The 16372-nt window shown below is 53.7% G+C and overlaps 7 protein-coding genes across 7 annotated transcripts; 2 read left to right on the top strand and 5 right to left on the bottom strand.

Moving 5' to 3' along the window:
- Window positions 1-256: 256 nt before the first annotated feature.
- Window positions 257-2777, bottom strand: VTN31DRAFT_6932 (uncharacterized protein; the record flags this gene model as incomplete). Its single annotated transcript, XM_069407597.1, has 6 exons — window positions 257-430; window positions 488-1561; window positions 1611-2158; window positions 2219-2270; window positions 2336-2479; window positions 2592-2777. 6 exons carry the CDS (start codon window positions 2775-2777, stop codon window positions 257-259), a joined length of 2178 nt encoding a protein of 725 aa, XP_069258235.1.
- Window positions 2778-3133: 356 nt separating this feature from the next.
- On the top strand, window positions 3134-4910 carry VTN31DRAFT_6931 (uncharacterized protein; the record flags this gene model as incomplete). The annotated part of the gene is made up of 2 exons (XM_069407596.1): window positions 3134-3161; window positions 3223-4910. The coding sequence occupies 2 exons, from the start codon at window positions 3134-3136 to the stop codon at window positions 4908-4910; spliced, it is 1716 nt and encodes a 571-aa protein (XP_069258234.1).
- Window positions 4911-5163: 253 nt separating this feature from the next.
- On the bottom strand, window positions 5164-6108 carry VTN31DRAFT_6930 (uncharacterized protein; the record flags this gene model as incomplete). The annotated part of the gene is made up of 1 exon (XM_069407595.1): window positions 5164-6108. The coding sequence occupies one exon, from the start codon at window positions 6106-6108 to the stop codon at window positions 5164-5166; it is 945 nt and encodes a 314-aa protein (XP_069258233.1).
- Window positions 6109-6546: 438 nt separating this feature from the next.
- On the top strand, window positions 6547-8122 carry VTN31DRAFT_6929 (uncharacterized protein; the record flags this gene model as incomplete). The annotated part of the gene is made up of 3 exons (XM_069407593.1): window positions 6547-6565; window positions 6630-6660; window positions 6715-8122. 3 exons carry the CDS (start codon window positions 6547-6549, stop codon window positions 8120-8122), a joined length of 1458 nt encoding a protein of 485 aa, XP_069258232.1.
- Window positions 8123-8234: 112 nt separating this feature from the next.
- Window positions 8235-8822, bottom strand: VTN31DRAFT_6928 (uncharacterized protein; the record flags this gene model as incomplete). Its single annotated transcript, XM_069407592.1, has 2 exons — window positions 8235-8726; window positions 8793-8822. 2 exons carry the CDS (start codon window positions 8820-8822, stop codon window positions 8235-8237), a joined length of 522 nt encoding a protein of 173 aa, XP_069258231.1.
- Window positions 8823-9384: 562 nt separating this feature from the next.
- On the bottom strand, window positions 9385-10779 carry VTN31DRAFT_6927 (uncharacterized protein; the record flags this gene model as incomplete). Its single annotated transcript, XM_069407591.1, has 5 exons — window positions 9385-9505; window positions 9773-10037; window positions 10092-10393; window positions 10480-10581; window positions 10631-10779. The coding sequence occupies 5 exons, from the start codon at window positions 10777-10779 to the stop codon at window positions 9385-9387; spliced, it is 939 nt and encodes a 312-aa protein (XP_069258230.1).
- A 2853-nt stretch (window positions 10780-13632) lies between these two features.
- VTN31DRAFT_6926 (uncharacterized protein) lies at window positions 13633-15000 on the bottom strand (the record flags this gene model as incomplete). Its single annotated transcript, XM_069407590.1, has 1 exon — window positions 13633-15000. One exon carries the CDS (start codon window positions 14998-15000, stop codon window positions 13633-13635), a length of 1368 nt encoding a protein of 455 aa, XP_069258229.1.
- Between the last annotated feature and the right edge of the window lie 1372 nt (window positions 15001-16372).

Below are 16372 nucleotides of genomic sequence, written 5' to 3'. Positions count from 1 at the left end.
ACAATCCCGTGAACCAACAAGACCATCCTCTCCATTCCCATCCTCCGACAAAAAGACAGAAAACCGAAGAAAACTGGACTCGAACAACGACCAAACGCCAATTCTCTTCCCTGGTCCATGACACCGCGCTAGTAGAAGCCCGCAAAATTCTTTTTTTCAACAGAACTGGGGGGAAAAAGACACAAATATAATACACTGCCAGAAAAGAAGACGAATAGACACCGCGAGAAAAGCAAAGATTCCGAGGGCAGGGCAATCACAGAGTTATGTGCATATAGTCGTTGTTCCCAAACGACCTGCCGCAGTTTGGACACTTGCGAGACCGGGATGTCACCCGCTCCTCGACGCACTCTCGACAGAACACATGGCCACAGGTTTTCAGGCATGTATTCTTGAAGTTGCGGCGGCAGACAGTACACAGAGTGAGCGACTGCAACAAATTAGTGAAACGTTCAACAGCACTATGTATGGGGCTGGTCTGACATACCCGTAGCATTTCGTATTCCGAAGATGAATTGCCCAAGCTCTTCGACTTCCAAGACTCTAGGCTCTTCTTGGTGTCATTGAGGCTTGACTTTAGACCCTCGACTTCGGCTTCCGCTTTGCGACATGCAGCTGCAGTGGAAGCTAAAGCGGAATCCTTCTCCGACGCCAAATTCTTGAGCTCCGCAACTTGCTGTCGGAGACCTTCAATGATGATGTTGCTCTCCGTCAGCTGTTGTTGCGAGGCTCGATGTTTGTTCGTCAGGGCATTCAGTGCTTCCCGTCCTTCTGCAACTTGCTTCTCCAAGTTGGCCAGAAGGGAACGGGTCGCAGCTTCAGCATCCTTCAACTGTGAAACGATGTCTGAGCTCTTGGCGTTTTGCATTCTTAGTGTCCGGACCTCCTGTTCGCGTGCCTCTTTGCTCTTCATCGCCGCGAAGTATTTCTGGTCCGCTTTTGACTTTTCCGCGACAAGGCGCTGAATCTTCTCTTCCAGGGCATTGAAATCAGCCACTTTCTGAGAAGCCAGGCCAGAATATTTCTTGCACACTGTTTGCATGGACGCCAACTCCGTGTTCAGGATGGAGTATTGCTTATCAAGAGACTGGTATTTGCTCCGCAATTCTTCGATAGGCATGTCATCGATGTTCTGCGGCGCATCTTTGACCCCGTCGACCTTGGCTCGGAGTCTCTCCACCTCTGATTCCAACGCTCGAATCTGTGCCTCTCGCGCATCGGCCAACTCTTGAATTTTGGCAATGGCGGTCCGTTCCTGTTCCTGCGCAGCCTTTCGCATCTGCTGATCGGCCAAAAGTTCGTCGCGGGCATTACGAATTCTTGCCAAATCAGCTTCAGCTCGATGTAATTGTGCTTCCTTTTCTTCGATTTCTTTCTGCTTTTCGGCGTCCAATTGGTTTCGATAAGCTGTGCGCTCTCCCTGTAGCTTCTCTGATTCCTGCCTCAACTGTGCATTGACCGCTTCCAGATTGTTCACTCGTTTGATCACATCCTCATGTTGTGATTTTAGCTGTTTGAAGAGATCGGTTTGGGCATAATCGTCGTCTGAAAGCTTCGTGTTCTGTGATATGTTAGTTGAGGAAACTGTTTGAATATTCCAGAACACTTACTTTGACGTTGAGCGCAGTTATTTGGCTAGTCAGCTTGGCGTTTTCGGCTTCCAAAGCTTCTAGCTGCTCCTTTTGCTTTTCAAACTGCGCTTTTGTTTTGTTATACAATTCCTCCAAGTCAGCATTTTTCTCGGCACCCGCAGCGGCGCCATTTACCGGGGCGCCGCCCTCACGGGCCGAGGACGAGGCACCATCATCTGCAGGACGCTGCGGTCCGAGGATATACTGCTTTTCCAGTTTTGCAACAGTGAGACTCCTGGCGCGATCGAGCTTTTTCTCTGCAACCATATATCGGAGCGACGCGGCTTCCAGCTGCTCCTCGAGTTGCTGCTTTTCCAGAATTGTCTTCTCCAATTCCGCAATGGACGCCTTTTCTTCGGCCAATTTTTTTGCCAATTGGCTCTGCAAGGCGGAAACTTCGGGTGATGTCGGCGGTCTGCGAGCAAGTAACCTGGAAACAGTTTCTTTGATATCCTCCGATCTCTCCTTGAGATGCTTTTCAAAAGTCTCATTGTCGTCGAACAGCAACGAAGTCCGAAAGTGCTCATCTGCCAAGACCGTTAGAAGCCCCTAGGCACGATCTATTCTGGATGGTGCAGCCGACGCACCTTTCGAAAGATCGTCCAAGTCGCCAAGGAGGATTTTGATCTCGTCAATCAACTACGGAAAATGGCATGTTAATGTCACATTCCCTATCCCTTCGAGGCACAAACCACTGAACATACCTGCTTGAACCATGCATCGATTACACGCAGGTGATCTTCGTGGTAGGTCGCGGCTCTGGTCAGTTCCTTCACCTTCGACTCCAGGGTGAGTTTTTCTCTCTTGTACTCCTGCATCTGACGCCATATTGCGTCCTTCGCAAAACGCTACAATAGCCCAACCATCAGCATGCGTTCAGAGCGTACATTGAAAATGACGAGACGTGCGGATCGCGCGAGTGCATGGATCGGCCCCGCCTCGTTCGGAGACAGTGCTCACCTCCAAGTCGTCTTTCCATGGCATGTCGGCATCAAGGTGAGGCTTCGCGCCATTGACGGACGTCGCCTGCTTCTTTGACGGCGGCGCGAGATCACCGTTGTCGTAACCGGCAGGTCTCTTCCGGTCCTCCATCTTGACAAGACCGGGTTCCGAAGACGAAACGGATGAAGTGTCGACGGCCGGCATCAGAGGCTACAGGGGACAATCGATGCGACGGCCGCGAAAGAATCGCCCCGGAGACCGGAGTTTAAGTCCAGGGCGCTAAAGAACGCGAGAGAGGGGACGGACGCAAGAGACAGGGGGCAGAAAAGATGGATGGGAGGAGATAAGCTGAGGACAGGATGGTCCAAAGGAGGATTTTCCACTTTTAGCGCCGCACTAGCGCCGCTCACGTGACACAGCCCACCTCCACCCCAGATGACGCCGCAAGAAAAGTGGCTTCACGAGTCGCGATCTTTCCGCGCGCGACGGGCGAGAAATTTTTTGAGACAAGGAACTGCTCGAATTCGATCTGGAGTCGCCATCGCCCTGGCCGCGCAACCATGCGCCCGTTCACCAGCTCAGCCATCAGTATGCGCCTCTTCATTCTGCCGTCCCCCCTTGTGACTAATGCCTCCGTTTTGTGTCGCAGATAAATCCGGCGGAAAGTTTGCTCCCAAGGCCCGTCTTCGTCGCGCCGGGCCTGCATCAACCACACCAGCGGCCGCCGCGAAGCCCAATGCTGCTAATCCGCCGCCGTCGCGCGAGCCTGCGCCATCTGCCGATGTCGCCGCCAGTCCCGCGCAGCACGTTGCGGCAGAGCCCACCCTAACGCAGACCCCCCAGGAAAGTCCACAGGAGACTGCGCAACAGACCTCGCAGCCGCAGTCCGAGGCGGACGCTGTTGAAATTCCCATTCCCACCGCGAAGCCGAGGCAGCCAGCCATCCCCACGGTGAGAGCGACCACGGACGACTCTGCGCCGACTTCGGCTCCCACTCCGCAATCTACGGATATCGGCCCAGGCGAGACTCCAGTCACGATCCCGGTTCCAACGGTCGAGGTTTCGGATGCGATCAAGAGCGCAGGGAGAAAGCGGTCAAACGCCGATGCTGAGGGTCAGACACCGACCGATACAGATCCCTCGGCTCGCCCGGATGGACAAATACAGCAAGTGCCGCCGAAACGACGAAAGACTACGGAATCTATCCCCGCTACGACCTCTGACAGCGGGCCATCCCAGGACGGGACGCGGGAGACGACGCAACAGCCGTCGCCAGAAACCGCAGAAGACGCGGCGGCGAAGAAAGCCCGCAAGTCTCGTCGGCCGCGGCAAAATCGAACTTCGACCACAGAAACAGAAGGGTCAAGCGACTCGACCAAGCCGAGGCGAAGGCGGGCACGGTCACAACGAGAGCCAACACCGGAGGGGGCAGAGGATATCGAGATCTCGCCTACGGAAATCAAAATGTCCGATCTATGCAAGGACCTGCGAACCGGCAAGGTGTCCAAACGTGAAATGGAGCTACGGGCACTTGAGCGAGCTGAATATGAACGGCGGCAGCGCGAGAGAGAAAGCCGGAGCAAAACGGGCACTCCGGTCGAGCCACCCGTTGACAACGGAGAGCCGTCTGCGAGGGACGGGGCGGAAGCAAAGAAGACGACGGGCGGACCACGCATGAGGATCGTAAACGGAGAGATTGTAATCGACGCGGCGTCTCTTCAAGTGGACCGACACGCGGATGCCTCTCGTGAAGCGGACGAGCTGGAAAACGTGGTCGAGAGCACTCTGACCAGAAAAATCAATCAGGCCACATATGGCAAACGAACAAAGGTAGAATCCTGGGATGAGGAGCTGACGGAATTGTTCTACCGCGGCCTACGTATGTTTGGGACGGACTTTATGATGATCAGTCGATTATTCCCCGGCCGTTCTCGGCGGCAAATAAAGCTCAAATTCAATAACGAAGAGCGCAAAGACCCTGAGAGGATCAAGGCTGCCCTACTGGGCCCTCGAGAGGTGATTGACATTGAGACATATTCGGAACTGACCAACACGGTGTACGACGATCCGCGAGAGATCCAGGCGCAGCTCGATGCAGATAGGAAGCGAATCGAAGAGCAGCACGCTCGGGAGAAGGAGGAACAGGAGCGATTATTGCGCAACCCGACGGATGCCGGTAATGAGGAGAAGAACGTCCTACCGAGCATAGAGAATCAGAACCAGAATCACTCTCGCGGTCGTGTCCGGGCATCCAAGAAGGCTGCCACGGTCAACAATTTGGGCGGTGGGACAGAGGAGATTATAGGGTCTATAGATGACATTCCGTTCCGCCGGTGAATGCCATGTCTTTAAAGGTTGGTCGGTTCTTTGGGAGGAACAGGCGTTGATTTTGGGGTGGGAGACTTCCGTATCATATTCGTGTTGCTCAAGTTTTATTTTTCTTTCTTTCAGCTCAATACAGAGATGAGATTGCACAAAACCGTCCGCTTGTAGCCGGTAGCCATCACGGTGAAAATCAGCCGTGACAGATAGATACCGAGATAGCGAAAACATGCTAAGTCTCCAGGTGTCATTTCAGCTTAGGACCGAATCACCGTCGTCTCGTGGAGCCAAATCCCGTGCTCGGTCTAGTCGACGAGAACCGCACCGCCGACGCCGAACTCCCTTCGCCGGGATCGTCATCGTACTGCGGTGAGAAAGCCGGTCTGGATCGCCGAGTCCATGGAAATTCAGAGGAGCTCCTATCCCGACCCCTCTGACCCATGAGATAGCCCGCGGTCGCGCCTGTCAACGCGCCCGTCCAGAAGCCGGGGCCCGAGGACGAGCTAGAGAACCACGACTTGGGCTGGAAACCGGGCGCATGGGGGGTGTACGGCGGAGGAGGGCCTCGAGGATCGTCATCTCCTCCTCCTCCTCCTCCGCCGCCGCCGCCCCATGGCCATCCGCCGCCAATACCATTCAGCCAGCCACCACGGCCATGTCCAAACCAGAGCTGCAGAAACTTGCGGGCGATTACAAACGCCACGACGCCGAAGACGGCCCAGAACAAGACATCCCCTAGAATGTTCCAAGTATTTGGATGATAATACGACCACCGTTCGCCAAATGTTCGGCCAAACCGTCGCTCCCCCTCGTCCGTCAACAGCAGGCGATACTCCACGCCGCAGCTCCCCTTTAGCACCCAGGGGTCATCGGCATGCCGATAGCCCTCGCAGACGACATCCGTAGAGCCAAGCCTGAACTCACTCGGGAGATCTGCGGTGCAACTCCATTGGATGTCCTCTTCGTCGTAGTCGTAGCCCTGGTTAGTGCACTGCATGACTTCGATGGGATACAGGTCGCAGATTCGCTTGGACGGCCCAACGCATTTTAGCTGCGGGATCGCAGGGACACGCCGGGATGTCGTCATGCGGTTCCCGCGGAGCGTGAGCGTTCGGACCTGGGAGAGCAGAATGGCATCCTTTCCGGGCGGACGGCCAGCGGCCAGAACCGCGCAGAACAAGGTGAAGAAAGAGATGATGCTCAGTGCGCGCATCTTGCTTTGATCAGATGGTTTACAGAGAGCATTCAGAGCATCGTCGAGAGGGCATTATATCGACTTGATCGTATGGTTGCCTGCTGGTTAGAGTTGGAAATGTCCAGCGTGTCCTTTTTTCACCTTGGCGCCTCCGCATCATGGACTGGCTGGTTGATTCGAGAGAACGCGGTGGCGACGTCATTTCCGGCCTAGAACTGTCAAATTGCTGTTCTTTCTTGACAATGAGTGATAGACTCGATGTCGAATCCTCGGAATATTCCATGTGTCAGAGAACACTGGCCAGAGGCCGGAAGCTAAATCACAGCTCTAGTGGCGTCGATCCGTCAAACCGCTTTTTGGACTCTGTTGAACCTGCAACACAGGTCTTCGATTAGTTCAACAGCTCGGCGAAAGGGATCATGGAATGGTCTACGGATCGTTACCGTGCCATTTACCATGTTGAGACCTTCGCAAAGTACGCTTCAAAGACTCGAGTCGTGGAAAACCCAGTTCGTGCTAACTTTTTTGAACCACACCAGATGACGTTTCTGCAGCCGGTTGCCAATCATCGTACGTCGCAGCTCCTGTTGATTGGAGAAAGCAAATTCATTGACAATGATGTAGACTCTCCTTCACGCAAGGCTTTATCCTCGGCCAGCTGTCCGTGGTACTCCTGATCGGCGCCTTCATCAAGTTCTTCATCTTCGGCGAAGCGCCCGCGCCGCCGTCCCGCGGGCTTGCTGGCCGCACCTCCGCCCACCGACGCTCGTACTCGATTAACCAGAATTCCCCTGAGGGCAGATCGCTGCGCAAGAAGCCGTCGACATCGAACGTGCTCCGGCCTGTGCCCTCGTCAGCCACCAACACGCGCTCGATCCTGCGCAAAACGTACTACAATGCCGTGCCGACGCACGTGTCGACTAAGAACGGCCGGCACCGCATGCACCATTCAACGCATCAGCCGGAGTCGCTGGACTGGTTCAATGTCCTGACGGCGCAGACAATTGCGCAGTACCGGCAGACGGCATACCTACTGAAGGACTCGCCGACGTCCTCGATCCTGGACTCATTGTCCGCGGCCTTGAATAACCCGGAGAAGAAGCCGTCGTTCATCGACACCATCAAGGTCACGGATATCTCCCTGGGCGAGGAGTTCCCCATATTCAGCAACTGCCGCGTCATCGCGGTGGATGACCCTAACACCGATGGAGGCCGACTGCAGGCTCTTATGGATGTCGATCTCAGCGATGACAATCTCTCGCTGGCTCTGGAGACCTCGCTTATCCTCAACTACCCCAAACCCCGGTCCGCGATTTTACCAGTTGCATTGTCCGTGTCGGTAGTGCGGTTCTCTGGAACATTATGTATATCCTTAATCCCAGCGTCGACATCGGACGCATCTACTCCATCATCTGGCACGCAAAACTCCGACACCGGGTCCACACATTCCGGCCTACGATTCGATCCCCGCGGAAACGGGCGCGACCTGAACAACGAATCCTCTTCAGAAACACCGCCCAAGAAGGGCGTGCCCAAAACCAACCTCGCCTTCTCCTTCCTCCCCGACTATCGGCTCGATCTCTCCGTGCGGTCTCTGATCGGCTCGCGAACCCGACTGCAGGACGTGCCCAAGGTTGCGCAGCTCATCGAAGCGCGAGTGCACGCGTGGTTCGAGGAGCGCGTGGTGGAGCCGCGGGTGCAGGTGGTCGGACTGCCCGACTTTTGGCCGCGGATGGGACGGACGGGTGTGCGGGCCGGTGAAGACGCCGAGGCAGGTGCCGCGGCGACAGCGGCAGCAGCTGCCGCGGCCGCCGCAACCGCGTCGCGGACATCGGGGCAGCCGCCACATGACCACCATGGGCGACACGGATCCGAGGGGCTTCCAGAGGGCTTACGATATCGCGGGCCGTCGTCAGAGTACGGGTACGACGGTTCCAATCGATTCAGTGGGGCGTTTCGGATGGAGGACGAACGCCAGCACCATCGACCTGAGCGAGAATTCGAGATTCCCGGCTCAATGCCTACGCCATGATCATACGAACGACATACAGACGTGGCATATAATTCATGACCATATGTACCTATAGAAAAATCAACCAAAAGAAAAAAAGAAAAAAAGAATTTATAAACCCAGTCATGACATGTCAATGCGCCGCAAGCTGCGTCAAATAAGCCTGCCGATGCGGATTCGCATCCACCTCCGGCCCGCGATTCAGCGGCGTCCATTTGGGCTCATCCTTGAACAACCGCAACGCATGAATATAATTCTTATCATCGGTCGTAAACCGATGATAAATCCCCGGCGGAAGAACAATCAAATCATTCTTCTCGACCTGAATTCGCACCCACTCATCCTGCTCGCTGCGCACGTCAAAGTATCCCGACCCATCGAGCACGTAACGAATCTCCTCATCCTCATGCAAATGCTCGGTAAAGAAGGTCTTGACTTTCTCCTCGTACACGTCGCCCATCTTGCTCGGCGAGACGACGATCTCGTCCCGGTTCTTGTATTCGCGCTCGCGCGCCAGCTCGTTGACGGATTCAATCGTCGGGCAGTGGCGGTACAGCACGCCGAGACGGCTGAGATGGGCCTCGTCGACGGTGCGACCCGAGTCGTGGGGGAGGCGTTGATCGCCCTGTTTGATTTTTTTTTTTCTTTTTAATGCTCTAAGACTCCTGTTGAGGGAATGGGAATGACATACCTCAAGGTTATCGTAAAAGTAGGCTCTCATTTTTTGCGTTGCTGCAAGTAGTTATTTGGATGGAGTGAGTTTGTTTGCGGCGGTGTTGAGAAGAAATCCAACAACCTCATGAAAATGACGCCATTTAATCCAACTCGCTGGTTATCTAGTATGTAAATACTTCCCCTGGGCCTCAGTCGATTCATTCACTGTCGACTTACCTCGATAGGTTTAAACTACAAAGATGCCCCGCTTCTTACTCTTCTAGGTTACGGCGGATTATAACTTCGTTACTCCGTACGGAGTACGGAGTACAGGCACAGCTAAATATCTAGGTTAGTTAATATCGAGTTACCTCGTAGACTCTTACTGTCCGTCTACTTTGGCTCCTCAACTTCCTCATTTGAATCGTTCATGAGATCATACTCTCAGATTAGCCTATAGTATTTTGGTATTTTGTGCATTTCATGCTAGTTATTAATATGCACCGACTTTTATTGTACAGTAAGCCTTGCGACCTCCAGTTATGTAGCACTGTACGAAAGCCCGAGTCGTCACGAGGCCTTCAAAGATGAATACGAAGGAGTACTCGTATACACACACGGCTTGCAGGCTACCTTCGTTTTGCTCGGGCAATCCTCTCTTGGATCTCCTTGTCTGACAGGATCTTGACGGCATCCTTGGAGAATACGTAGCTCAGTCCAGACCACACGGTTGTAGCAGCCACGAGATACCTGTACAAAAAAGATCAGCACCCGCATCGAGTCGCGTGACTAGAAAAAAAAAAGGCGAAGTAAAACATACGACTGCTGGGATTCGCTGGTGGTCACCCACCCAACTACTAACCAGCCGGCGTGTGGCTTAAGTACGGCTGAGCGGACGGGAAGCCCTGTTTTCCACACCCTATGGTCGTATGTACGAGGTATGTCCACAATCTCGACATACATGCCGCACGACTTATTTGGCAGATCGAAAGGAAAAACGAGGGAAAGGGCACCTACTGCAGTCCAAGTAACCCTGTATGCAACCCCCATTCCGCTGAAATCCATTCCGGGATCACCGGCAATGCCATCGATGAACCCACCAACAGCAACTGCAGGGCCGTGTTGACCTTGGAAATCATGGTGGGCTTCACCTCCGCAGAAGGCAACGAAAAGTCCCAGTATCTGCTCATGGTCTTGGGCGGCGGCAGCGAAATCCACCGGTAGTAAATCGCCGAGATGCTCAGGCCGACATCACGGCCCAGAATGAGCGTGGCAAGCCACACTGGCCCCGCAGTTAGTCGACGTGCTCAGAACCCTTGCCGGAAAGAACACGAACCAGGTATCGACCCATTGAGCGCCAAGCAGACCACGCTGATGGTCATGAGCAGCTTGTCGGCCGCGGGGTCGATGATCGTTCCGACAACCGTCTGGAGGTTGTACCTCCGCGCGATGTACCCGTCGATCAAGTCGGTGATGCCCGCGTACGCGAACAGCGATAATGCGGCGCCGTGATAGTTGTGCACGAGTAGATACCCAACCACGGGTGCCGCGACAAGCCGCGAAAAGGTCAGCACGTTGGGGACGGTGTAGATGTTCTCATGCAGAGTGGCAGGCAGTCGGGACAGGATGCGCGGTTTCCTTGACAGCAATATCAGCCATTGGTCGCCCGATTCCGATAGCTCTGTCGGCTTGTTTCGTGGACAGATGGGATGAGGAATATGTACTTGGTGTCAGATGGCTCCGGCTTTTGATCAGTTGAGGCCCTTCTTCGTTGACATAACGCTCGCCATTTCGCATTGCCAAAGTCAGAGCCGTGATTTTGAGATCTGATTCGGTCAGCAAAGATTCCAGCAAGACATTGGAATGAAAGCCTACCGAACCCGCCATGCTACAACGCCACGAACACCAGAGAACGGCGTTGTATATGCTGGCGCGCGATGGAACGCGGTCAATTTGATTGCGTCACCTCGGCGGCATCGCACACCCTGTCCAATCCATCTCAACATCGTCGCTGGCAGCGCCATCGCGCTACCTGAGCGAAGCTGCCCTTTAGTGAATATGCCAGTGGTTTTTTTTTATCTCGTCAACAACGGCCCCCTAAACACTGTCTCGTTCGAAAATTCATAGTATGTATCCAATGCGATCAACAAACTAGGCTCGGCCCGCTATTCCCGCTCACAGCCACTCTTCAAAGTCCTGCCAATGAAGTAATTGATCTTAGTTCCTGACATCTGCGGCTTCCGAAGCAGCTGGAGACCTGACACCTCTGCCTGCACATCGAAAGCGGACTGCGGCTTTACTGCTCACTAGGTTACTACTTTTGGCATGTCCGATTTCAAAAATACATTGTCACGTGATAGGATTGTTTGGTTAGTCAGCAAAGCGATCCTTTGTGATTCGCCATCGACGCTAGTCTCAAATAGGCTTAGCGTCTCATAACTTACTCATGTGGAGGTGCTGAGTCATCAGGGGCTAGCTCTTCTCCGCAATCTCCTCGGCGGTCGCGCTAACCTAATAACCTAACAATTAGCGTCAAGTCTGGCTCGGTACAAGTGCGAACGGACCGGTGCCAGATTAACGCGCTGTCATTGGCTACATTATAATAGTTTCGGTTTTCAAAGGTCACCCAATTACGGCTTCTTTGGTGGAACCATTCTAAACTACGAGTACTCCGTACTTCTCCGTACATTATGAAAATGACTTTGACTAACCACCAAACAGCGCCTGACGCAGAGAACATACTTGGAGAGGAATTCCACAACCAGGCCGTGACGGAGGATGGGACGCGCGCTCATTTTCAAATATGAAGTCAATTGAGGGTGGAGGAGAGAGAGCACCAATAGTTAACTAGCAGCTCATAAAAATTCTCAATGGGCTTTCATTCATTTCATTGGTCGACAGAACGAGACTAGTAGGAAAAGAGGCACTACGGAATACGGGAAGACCCGGACGCTACTTGTTGCTAGCGTTGCGAAAGACGAGATAACTAGTTACTGTAAGTTACATGGCGAGCGGACTTTTAAAGTCAATCGTCACGTCACGTCATCGATGAGTACTAGATATCTCCAGCTTCTTGACAAACATCTACTTCAGTCTAATGCGACTTCTATGGAGAAGAAACTACTGTACCTTCAAATGACCGAAGGCAGAAAGGCCAAGTGAAAAGTGTCACTGTCAGGCTGCGCACTCCGAGGAATCCGGACAATCGCTCGCACATCCTTGTTGTGCAAAGACCCCCTGAAGTCCAAGCTTCTCTCCAAAATGCGGAACCGATCATAACTAACCAACTACCTCTCGGAAATAACCTTATGACCATCAGTCTTCTGCGGAGGGGGTCGTCGGCTCTCCAATGAGATGAAATCGTGGGATGCAGGCTTGCTGCCGGGCAGAAGCGACCGCGGCGAGAGGGGGGGGGACCCTGTTTACGGGGGGAAACGAAGAGAAAACCGCAGTTGGCGCAAAACCGGGGGGTTATGTATAGATCTTGGCTGATAACCGAGGGTTCATGAGGAAATTGGGGCTACGGACAAGTCATTTCTCCAGAAGCCAGATTGGCGAGGAAAGGGGAGAGCGATTATGGTGGCATCAGCCCGTCTCAAGCTGAGACGAATATTGGGTGTTCAAACAGCTTTGGATGTACGCATGCTAACCCATCTATACGGGGTACGTGTTCGGATAAGGTTCGGGCAGAAAAAAAAAACTCTTCACATGATGAACGTTTCCCATGCAGCCACAACTCGTGGCGGGGCAAGCCTTGAAAAGGTCGTCAAAAAGAAGAATGCCCTTCGCTGACCCTACGCCACAACGCTGAGATTAAAGATCTCGCGGTTTGAATGGCACGGGCCACGGGGACATTAATCTGACAAGCACGTTCCCCGTTGTCTCCATTCCACCAAATCTCCATCTCTGCATCGAATGTCGTTGACAGCCACGCAACCCGATTTGCCAGTTTCACCGAAGAAGAAGATTGACTTTTTGGACCACTACAGGCAGCTACATGTACCTAAGACCTGAAGAGAAATTAAACTCATTTCAACTCAGCGACGCAGGACAGAAGCCGAGATTTGCCCCCATTGTCAGCTGAGTTTCCAACGTGCCGGAAGTAAATCGTGAACGACGCTATATCAGAGATGGAAAGAGGTCATGTCGTATGAGCACGGAGTTTTCTAGCTCCTCCATCTGGAACAAGTATGGGTAGATACACTACAGGCGAAGAACATTCCTGGACCCTCATCAGGCGACCCAGTAATGAGTACTCCTGAGTCCTGTTGCTCCATGAAGTGAAGGCAGATCTGATCATTGCAGTCTTGAATTCACACTGCTTATCGATTCAGATTGCGTAGAGTTACATACTTAGAGTTACATACACCATACACCGCGCCTCAAACCCTAACCACTTCGGCGTGAACGCCATCAGTTTACCTGAACGCTCAAAACGCTGTCGAAATTGATCAGATTGGATAGAGAATCTCCCCGCCTCCCCCTTCTTTCTTCGGGAAACAAGAGAAAACACCCCTTAGCCCATACAAAGTTCGTAATCCATTAAATCAAGAAGCCCAAGAAATCGAGACAGAATCAACCACCTCTTCACCGAATCAAAATGGATCAAAACAGTAGCAAAGATAAAACAACCGGGAACACCCTATATTAGACACAGTGGGGAAAAATCATCAACTCGCGGGTCTCTCATACACAAAGTGAAGAATTCCAGGGAATCCAGAAACCACCGTCAACGTAGATCCAAAACAGGCACGCCAACAAAAAAAAAAAAAAAAAAAAAAAAAACCCCAAAACCGGAATGATCAACCCAGAGTAAACAAGCCCAAAACAAGTCGACAAGGAGCGACGTAACGTGGCAGAGCGAATTCCAATGCTCGTCACATCTGCGGTTGGGTCGGAGCGGTCGTCGTCCACGCGGAGATGGGCTGTGCGGTTGGATAGTTTGAGTGACCGTTCCCAACGTAGTAGCTCTGACGATCGATGCCTCCCGTGTAGTAGGGCGCAGGAACGTGACTGGGTTCCCGACGGGTCGCGTCATACGCTGCCTGGGGAGCCAAACTGCGCTGCTCGACCGGTTGGCTCGAGTTAGCATCCAGGCTGCCGCTGGTGGTGGGGTTGGTGCGCGGGTATGACGAAGCCGATGCCGGCGATTCCGATGAGCCATCTGCCAGCGGATTACGCTGTTGCGGCAATGACGTGTTTCGCTGGGCGGTCGGACTGGACTGCTGAGAGCGATTGCGATCGGGCCCCTGTTGAGCATTCATAGTACTCGCGATCGGCGAATGAAGGTGATTCTGGCTCATGGCGCCATAATAGGGATTGGCGCGAAACGACGATTGGTCCGACTGGGACGGGGGCGGGGGTGAATGCATATAAGGATGGGAGGTCGATTGCGGCGGTAGCGCACCGGGATATTGAACTTGAGGACCGTAGGGGTTCCCATGCACATAGTAATCCTGCGGTTGGTGGGGGATTGTGTAAGCCTGGGGGGGCATCAACGGCCGGTAGGGATACAGGGTCTGGGATTGGTCGTTGTGATGATGTGCATCCGACAAAGGCGAGGAATCAGCATCATCGATGGGAGCGCGGAAACTCTGTTTGGTGAGTTCGGGACGTGGTCGAATGTAACGCAGAGATTCCACCGAAGAAGGCGACTGCAGCACGCCCTTGAGCACATCATCCACGCTATAGTACGACACCAGGTGATGCGTGACTCCGGAGACGGTGACACTCATGGTCTTCTTGACCAGCCCCGAGTCTTTGAACCCATACGAATCCACTAATGAGCCGACGAGAGCTCGTTCCACCTCCGTTGGTGGTGGACGCTCAGAATACGAACCGGAGCCCGGGCTCGGGGAGATGGATGAGCCATTGCTGTCGGGACGCGGATAGGGCTCGCCGGGGCGGGACTGGCCCGGCCGCCGACTGCCCTTCTTCATGGCGCGCTTCTTCTCCCCTGGAGGAAACGGCTTGTCGAGTTCGCGATACACCAGGAAATTGCCTAGAATGCGGCTGGGGCTCCAGGTGACGCCATCCGTCCATCGCTTGATGCCCGAGGAATTCTCTTCATAGATGAAGACACTGCCGCTGCGGACCAGATGACTCCGTTCGCGATCATGGGGGCGACGTGGAACATGATGCAGCACTCCAGTCAAGCACGCCTCGAAGAGGATCAAGGCATCATGGGTGGTCGCCACGTAGCCGGTGAACGTTGGCTCCAGGACCGTGGTTGTATTGTTGACCATTGTTCCGGCAAGAAAGGAGCTGTCGGGCCGGACTGGTGTGAAAAAGGGAAAAAAAAAATTTATATATCACAACCTGGGGAGTGAACAATCGGGTCACATCTAAGGACACCAATTCCCCCAAAGTCCCCCAAGAGGACGGGAAAGGTGAGATTCCTCCTGTTTTAGAGATGACTTCTTTGGGGCTTCCCTGATGCCTGGTTCGATGCTCCTCTCCAAAAATCCAAGGATCAATGTCCGCAGGGAGTATGGAGCACCGCAATGGTAGACTTTGTTACTCCTGAAGTTGTTGGACAGGGTGCAGAGTTAATAACAAACTAACTCGGGTTGCTGAGTGGGCACGCCGAGTGAATCTGGGGGGGGCAAAAGTGGCCCTCTCTGGGTGAGGGGGTTGCTCTGGAGGCTTGAACTAGACTGATCAGCGGGGGCAAGAGAGAGGGGCTTGTCCAGTGGAAGTCTACCGGGACGATGGTTTGTCAAGACTTGAGGGCAAACTCGCATGTTAACCCAGACCCAGCAAGTGCCTGGAGGGCCCCGTGTTGAAGGCCGCAAAAGGATACCACGAGCAAGAGGGAAAAAAAAAAAGGCGCAGCAAGTTAAAAAAAAAAAAAGTGTTGAATTATTGGCGAAACAAAAAGACGGTTCGTACAGCGCAAAGTTTAAAAAACACCATGATCGAACATCAACGATGCGGCGGCATCGACGTAACTGGTCAACGCGACGACTGCCGCATGAATCCACCCGCGTGGAAGACTGGAAGGAACAGAAGAGGATCCAGCGTCCATGGCGCTCCATGCAGCATCCAGGGAAACGAGTTTCCCCCCAGGAAACCTGTCGATCCAAAGCCAGGCCAAGAGAACAGTGGAGGCCGCACTGACAACGGCCGACCAGAAAGTGCGCGCCACCACGGCCGCGCAGGGAGAGATTGCGAGGGAGGGGTGAAGGGGGGTGCTCTGGTGCAATGAGAAAAAGCCATAGAGATCTGGATCTGGAGAGAACAATGGTCGGTTCCACGTCTTGGGAGTCAATAGTGTGTGTCTCATGGGAGGGGGCGCTCTTGGAAGCCGGGGAATCTGCATGTTTGACTGGACCAAGAATCTGTCGAGAGTCGGAAAAGGAACAGTGCGATATGCGCAAAGTCGGCTTCTCGCCACAAACAGCCGCGGGCGGGCAGCGTACGATTGGAGGATAACGTCCCCTACCGAGTCTGTCAGCGCGATGGATCCGGTCTAGTGTCTACTGTCGTATACTTAGTGCGGACCCAAGGCAGAGGTCCCCGATAGCTGGGGCAGTTTTTACTCGAAAATGCTCAGCCGTCCAGGATCGGTCGATGCGATGCGTGCGCATGCGTCACACTCACACACGGTCAACCGCC

This window comes from Thermomyces dupontii (genome assembly GCF_041956625.1).
Source record: "Thermomyces dupontii strain NRRL 2155 unplaced genomic scaffold VTN31scaffold_8, whole genome shotgun sequence".
NCBI classification, from domain to species: domain Eukaryota; kingdom Fungi; phylum Ascomycota; class Eurotiomycetes; order Eurotiales; family Trichocomaceae; genus Thermomyces; species Thermomyces dupontii.
The sequence above is the reverse complement of the archived record's forward strand: the minus strand, read 5'-3'. Positions and strand labels throughout refer to the sequence as shown.